Source organism: Macrobrachium rosenbergii, chromosome 6, assembly GCF_040412425.1.
Source record: "Macrobrachium rosenbergii isolate ZJJX-2024 chromosome 6, ASM4041242v1, whole genome shotgun sequence".
Classification (NCBI taxonomy): Eukaryota; Metazoa; Arthropoda; class Malacostraca; order Decapoda; family Palaemonidae; genus Macrobrachium; species Macrobrachium rosenbergii.
This window is the reverse complement of record NC_089746.1, coordinates 29,199,012-29,206,511: the sequence shown is the minus strand read 5'-3', so window position 1 is coordinate 29,206,511 and position 7,500 is coordinate 29,199,012. Positions and strand designations below refer to the sequence as shown.

At 36.0% G+C, this 7,500-nt stretch overlaps 1 protein-coding gene across 2 annotated transcripts in view; it reads left to right on the top strand.

Moving 5' to 3' along the window:
• Positions 1-2,562: 2,562 nt before the first annotated feature.
• Positions 2,563-7,500, top strand: part of LOC136839400 (von Willebrand factor A domain-containing protein 7-like) — a 22,365-nt gene continuing 17,427 nt past the window's right edge. The window contains exons 1-3 of one of the 2 annotated variants that reach the window (XM_067105394.1): positions 2,563-3,179; positions 5,039-5,211; positions 6,452-6,651. In XM_067105394.1, the coding sequence (XP_066961495.1) occupies positions 2,973-3,179; positions 5,039-5,211; positions 6,452-6,651 (580 nt within the window). In that variant the 5' untranslated portion in view covers positions 2,563-2,972. The remainder of the gene's footprint in view (positions 3,180-5,038; positions 5,212-6,451; positions 6,652-7,500) is intronic. The other variant, XM_067105393.1, reaches the window with a different exon arrangement.

Here is a 7,500-nt window from a genome sequence, read left to right as displayed (position 1 = left end):
AGCATGCATACGCGTACATATGGAAAATATGTTATTCTCGTGAATGCACATACATGTAAAACTAAGACCGATTATGTACTGTATATGCGAATATAAATTAACTAAAGGTGCCAGACTGTGTAAGACTTAAAGTCCTTTTGTGAAAAAATTTAGTCTATTAATATATGTACATACTTACTGTACATTATGAATGTTACAAACGCATGTTTTTTACGTCTGTGAAAATTTTTTTTTTTTTTAACCTATCTACTTACCCATCTAAGACAGTCAGTAAGCTAACAGAGCCTCGGCTGTGAAAGCACGACCTGCCCAAAGACGATAAAAATTCCGAGAAATTATCCGGAAGTGCCCTGAGGTTACTATGGTTTGAATTTCAAAGTAATTTGATCTGTGGTCGTTCCGTCCGGAAATGTTCTGTTCCTTTGATGCGCCTCTCTATGTAATTCTGCTCGTCGTCTTGTTTCTCTTATTCTCTCTCTCTTGTTGTCATCAAGTGAAACTATTTCTTGCTCCAGTGTGTGTGTGTGTGTATAAATAATCTGTACATATGTTCAAACAAATACCTATCTGTATGTAGACATTTACGTAAATGCACATGAGTATCTATATATTTCAAATACCAAAAAAAGTCTTTAGAAAGACAACTTTAATATATAGCAGGTAAATAAAATTGTTCATATACTGTATTATGTTGCACAATTATAGTTTTATAGGTAGACACGCGTATATAAATAATTAATAAAAAAAATATCATATCAGTCTCATTTAACATTATGCTAAAATACTGTAGATCATGTATATGCGTACGTCATCGGATAAAGTTGTTATCTGAAGCGACCGGCACTAAAAAGGAACGTAAATCACAAAGCACCTTTCCGTTGTCTTTATACTGCTCAGCTTTTCCGATTGTTAAAAGAACGGGATGAACTTTTTCAGCTTTTATATTTTTGGATGCCGTTATAACAAACGTTATTTCAGTAATGCCTAGAAAATAAATGTATTTAAAGGAGTCATATGGAAGGTAATGAAAGACTGATAAGAGAAAAGGCATCTCAGTCTTAGTGATCCTAACTTTATGTTCAATACGTGCAAAGCCCACTGGTTTTCCTTGTCCAGTCCAAGAATCTGGAATTTTCCTATGGGCTGCCCTAGAGCAAGCATCCAAGCCACCACGAGTTGGCTTAATTAATCTAAGACGAACGAACAAACTGAATTGTCTGCGACGGTACCACCCAACAGGTGACCTCTTCCTACAGTTAGGAAATCTTCAAAAGATGACACAGTTCAGCGACTGTATTTTTCCTTCTACTGCCAAGCTTTGGAATTTTCTTCCTTCTGTTTTTTCCTGAATATTTAAATTTTTCCTTCTTCAAGACACTGGGTTAAGGCTAACGCTTATTCCTCCCCTTTCTTTTACTTGTTTTCTTTCGGCATGAGCTGGAAAAGGGCAATAGGTTGCACCATCCATCGTCATTGCACTCAAGCTTTGCATGGCATTGCCAAGACTGATATGATTTGTCATCCTAAATTTTCGTTAATGTATTTTGGGGTGCAGAGGACCTTATATGAATATTAACCAAGATTGTTCACGTGCTTTGTGTATTTTGACGATGCAGTGAATTTCTAAGCTCTAAACTGCATCTTCGTGCAAACATGCTTCGCACAGAAAGTGTTATTTTATTCTACCACATTCATTCTACGTTGGATTGGTAAAGTAGAGCCTCTGTTAAATGGAACTTTATAAGTGCATAATAACAAGTAAAGTAAAATGAAGTGGATTATCCCTTTATTTCAAAATACCTTTAATTTTTATTACTCTATAGCCTTGGTATGACGCTGTAGGTCTACCGCAAAAGGCTGTAGATCACAAAGGATCCTAAAAGAAAAAAATGCCAATCATTGTGATCCGTGTGAACGATAAGTAGAAAACTGATTCAGACTCTACCAAAAAAAGTAAAGTATGACAGTTACTGATAAGCCGAGGTAGGGTCTAAACATCATGATTCAGTACTTGAGAATTCATTAGGCCTTCCCAGTATTTACACATTCTTTATCAGAGGTGACGAGAATATCACCAAACATTACAAACTGTCTAGATAAATGACACCTACGCGAGTCCCACAATGGACGCAAATTCACCTTATCTTCCGTACCCTAATCAGTTAACCTTCGGCCCACTTATTCGTCAAAGAATGCCTCAAAGGAACCCGCAATTAGGTCGATAACGATCACATTATTTCACACAGGAACCAGATTCACGAAAAGCAGCCATCGGGAACTTGAAAGGCACAGTGTTAATGCTTTGATGACAACCGACGTCACCAGAAAAAGAAGAGGTCAAATAACTCTTCTAAATCGTTTGCCGTGACGTCACATCCGATGATCGTTTGAGAATCACTTTTCTTTTTCACAGCCGTATGCATTACCGACATCTCGTGCCTTCTTACCCATAGGATCATATATCTTTTAATGTTACTTGCGAAATTTATTTACTAATTAAAGGTTAATCGGTTGAAGTAAGAAATTTTAATCCATCATGTTAGAACCGCGGAGCCTTTGAGTAAAATGATAAGCTCGTGTCAACAAGTTCACATCCGGTCCCGTAAATAACGACTGTATATAACTTCACTTCATTCACTTTTTGGCACCATAGCTACGCACACCTCTGGCAGGGCAGCATCAAGTTCGTTCCTGTTTTGTTGTTATTACTATTCCAACAGTTTTCGTTTCGATGTCCTGAACATATATCGTTTACGTTATCCTATTTCATCGTAATCTTCACCGTTTCGTCCCTCCACCTTTGATATCAAGCTACACAGAAAAATACAGGAAAAAGACAATTAGGGGAAATTGGACAAAATAATTCGGTTTTCAGTGACTTAAGATGCAAACTGCAAAAGACAACTTATACATTTGGAAGTGATCATTCTTCGCAAACAAGATTTTGAAAACGGCCCAACTAAGCTGTCAAAATGCTGAGAGCAACTCCCTTGATGGTCTACATCCTATATTCAGTGTGGGGACCAGCCAAAGGATTCCTGGGAAGAGGAACACTGCTGGAAGATAAAGGGGACATCTTCAACATCTACTGCAGAGAATTCGACAGGTCAACGCAAGTTTGGCACCACAGGGAGATTACGAGAGAGGCCGTTAGGAGGGTCATTGTCCAATACTTTAAGGTAAGTCCCAGTTGCAACATTTCCCAGCTTTTACTGATATTCTTCTACTAATATCCTGAGCTGTGGTGCAGGAAGTATGAGAGAGAGAGAGAGAGAGAGAGAGAGAGAGAGAGAGAGAGAGAGAGAGAGAGAGAGAGAGAGAGAGAGAGAGAGAGAGAATGGGAAATTTATTTGCAGTTTCACTAAATTTGAAGGCTTCTTGTCACAGATGTTCACGTTTCATCTATTCTTTGCCTCCAAATTATTGATAATCTGTTTTCCACTAAAGGAAATTAAACATGGAAACGTTTTATTATCCAAGACAGTTTTTTTTTTAAGACGGAGATTTACATACAGCCCTTATCCGTCTGCTTTCAATGAAGACAACCCCCCAAATTGTTAACGAAGTCTCTGAACAGCTGTCTGCCACAGTTCCTGTCAGTTCTATCCAGATATCAAATGGCCCTTCTTGCTTCTTGGGATTTTGATAGAAGGATATTATTTTGGGGTAACGTTTGATGTTAGTTGTCTTTTCTGATTATGACTATGATAACAATTTTTTTTCCAAACGTTAATAGCGCGTTTGCTGGATGACTAACAAAAAAAAAAAAAGAATGAAAGTTACGAATTTAAAAATTAAGTTAATTCCTGAGGTTATTGAATAAACGTAGAAGATTACGTACAAAGTAATACATTTCAAAATAGCCTGAAAATTATGCAACTAGGCACAAAATCTGTAACTGCAAAACAATTTGACACGTCAAACGATCCTTTGATAAATGACTAAAAATCCTACGATTTTTTTTTTTTTTTTTACGGGAATAGCTGGGATTTAAGGCCATGCAGTTAAGTAGTGTCATTCAGGACGTGTTCATTTGAGTAATAGGAAGGAAGTTGATAAAAGCTTTCAAAATTAGCGGAAGGAACTAAGTATTCAAGGTTAACTGATGTTTGTTAGAGAGTGTTTTAACAGCGAGATGATAGCAATCGGATGTTTTGTTTTCTTACCATTGATTGTAAGTTATTTGGCGTCACACGTAGCAGGGTCACCGATTTTAATCTTACTATGCAGGACGTGTAGGAACTGTTGTTGGTTCTCATAGTGAATAGGACCTAAGTTTGAGTAAGAATGGGAAGTGTTATAATGGATTTTGATAACGACTGCTATTATTATTTTATTGTTATTATTATTATTATTATTATTATTATTGTTATTATTAAATGAAACCTACTTTTACCGGCACTATGTAGAAAAAATTAATTATAATTTTCTAACTGTGAATAGCAACAATGTTTTGATAAACAACTGGAAGGGTTCTCTCTCTTTATATATATATATATATAATATTATATATATATATATATATATATATATATATATATATATATATATATATATATATATATATATATATATATATTTACACATACAGACATATATTATATATATATATATATATATATATATATATATATATATATATATATATTTACACATACAGACATATATTATATATATATATATATATATATATATATATATATATATATATATATATATATATATATACTGTACTGTATATAATATATGACAAACTTTTACCTAGGCTACGCATCTCTAAGACTTGTGCTTGTTAAGAGTAAGTTTGCGTACAAATGAAAGTAGTCTATTTGTTATTGCATTTTCCTCTTGTTATTGTTATTGAAAAACGAATCTTGATTATACCTAAACAGCTCATCTCTGTAAAATAGTTGCGTGAAGCGCATACTTCCCTTCCATCTCGATGATCACGTCTACGAGTCAACGATTGTTAAACAAACATCGCATTGATATATTTTCTATATTTTTGTAGCATCACTGTGTCTTGTTTCTCCCGCAGGAAGTGCCGCCTTCCGTGGGTGTCTACAACCATAGGGACGGCATGACCTTAGAGGAAGCCTATCGCGAATACTACGGTTCGAAAGCGTCCCCACAGCCATTTCTCTATACGCTGGGCAGGCTGGTCGACGCCGCAGCCAGTGCTGATTCGGGAATCCTAGGAGCTGATCCGAGGTAAGGCGGTTTGCAACAGGTTAATGAAATTCATTCGGAGAAATGAGTGTTTTCCAGCACTTCGCCGGTTTCCTTACAATAATATCAGAATATGCACGGGTTCTAACAAGTACTTCAAAAGTTTTATGACTTAATATTTAAAAATAATAAAGTAACATTTACTCGGACACTTCACAGATTTTCCACCATCTATTATCTTTGCGTCGTTTTCGTAAAGTTATGGTAACATATTTGACATATTGCATTCTCTTTGCGTTCAACGTAACGTCCACAAATTTGAACAACTATTCAGAGGTCTTATCAGTCAACAGTTGGTCCATCAGGCGAATCCCATTAATTTGTCGGTTAAAACTTACGATCTTTAATAACTGTTACCCTGTGTCATGACCGGTTTGAGTCCTTTAGTTTTTAACTGCTTCTGGATTGTCTCTTAAGTTTCCTTATATCAAATATATTTTGGATGATTCTTCCTCACTGTTAAATGTTAGAAAGCTGATTTAACAGGAATGTGAAAATTTCAAAACAAACCACTTGCACTGAACATATTGTATGATGGAGATGGAGCAGACTTCGGTACTTAGTCCTTCATATAAGGTCAATGATCTAACGGTGTAACGTCATGAAACAATGACGGAGAGTAGTCCCCATCCCATCCCGGTTATATTGGAAGCATGTGTTTTTGTAGAAATCATATGCCGTCAACAGAAAAACTTGCGTCTTTGGACGAAAGCAAGCTTGCTTCTTCATGAAAGCCAGTTGTGGAACCTCTAAAGATATGGTTTTGGTATAAATTTCTAGTTATAGCTATATCAGATTATCAAACAAAATTTACCACTCTAAAGCCTGGCAAACTGATCTTAGGAAATTAACAAAATCTTGTCTTGCACTTTTCCTTGAATTCATAACCTTGGTTTATACTTACAGGCCTTTTTTTCTGTCCATCAAGCGAACTCCACTTGTTAGTTACATGTTACAGTTTGCAATAATTTCTTTTGTGTTATTACTAAGCTTTTCCTCGAAAATGGTCATAATTCTAGGTTCTTCAAGTTGCACTCTGTCTTACGATGTAATATAACAAGATTTTTGCATTGAAAGTATTTTTTTATTTGGATAATAGTGCATGACGAAAAAAAAACAGAAGATACTTATCTGGTCAGTATTATAAAAGGATAATTATAATCACGGTAACGCAAGTAGACTAATATACAGTCTAGCCATTAATTATTTTTCAACGGTGCAGGTATCACTTTGGAAGCGAAAGATTTTCAGAATCTCAACAGCAGTTGGCTAGCCGTTGGCGAAGAATCGTTCAAGCAGGCTTGGCGGGCGACTACAGTGCAGCCATCTACATGCTGGGTTTGTCCCTAGCAACGATTCAGGATTTCTACTCTCATACAAACTGGATTGAAATTGGAAATAACGAATTCAGCCCCAATATAGGTAGGTGTTTAGTTCTTCACTGTGTTAATTGGGCTTCCTTAAGTTTTTGTACTTGAGGGTTATATAAACTTGTAGGTGCTTCAAGAAAACCTGTTTCTTTGTAAGGAAATTCAGATGCATATTTCACAGCCTGTATCTTTAATTGCTTCCAAGCAGAATTTAAGCACAAAGAGTATGTCTCCCTGTCGAGCGTATGACCTCGACCAGGGTTACGGAAACATCTGTCCTGGACTGAGCACACATCGCTGTGGTGACGAAATGCAAAGGCACCAGTTACATACTTTCCTCCGTCCCCTCTCGCTTAAATACTAAAAGAATATGTTATTTCATTACGGATAAATTATCCCCCCCTCGCTTAAATACTAAAAGAATATGTTATTTCAGTACGGATAAATTATCATTACTATCCACTACATTTCTAAGTTCCTCGTTGGACGAGTCGGTAGTGTTCTCGGCTGGGCCCGAGTTCGAGTCTCCGACCGGCCAATGTAGAATTAAAGGAATTTATTTCAGGTGATAGAAATTAATTTCAAAATATAATGTGGTTCGGATTCCACAATAAGCTGTAGGTCCCGTTGCTAGGTAACCAATTGGTTCTTAGCCACGTAAAATAAGTCTAATCCTTCGGGCCAGCCCTAGGAGAGCTGATAATCAGCTCAGTGGTCTGGTTAAACTAAGGTATACTTACTTTTACTATATTTCTAAATATTATTGTTCTCAGGTCATTTGCCGTAGAATTTTGCATTCTAATCTGTAGCCTGTATATAAAATATTTTAGAGCCAAATACAATTTGATATAAAAAAAATCATTCCCTTATTAAGCTCAATAATCAATATACATACATATAA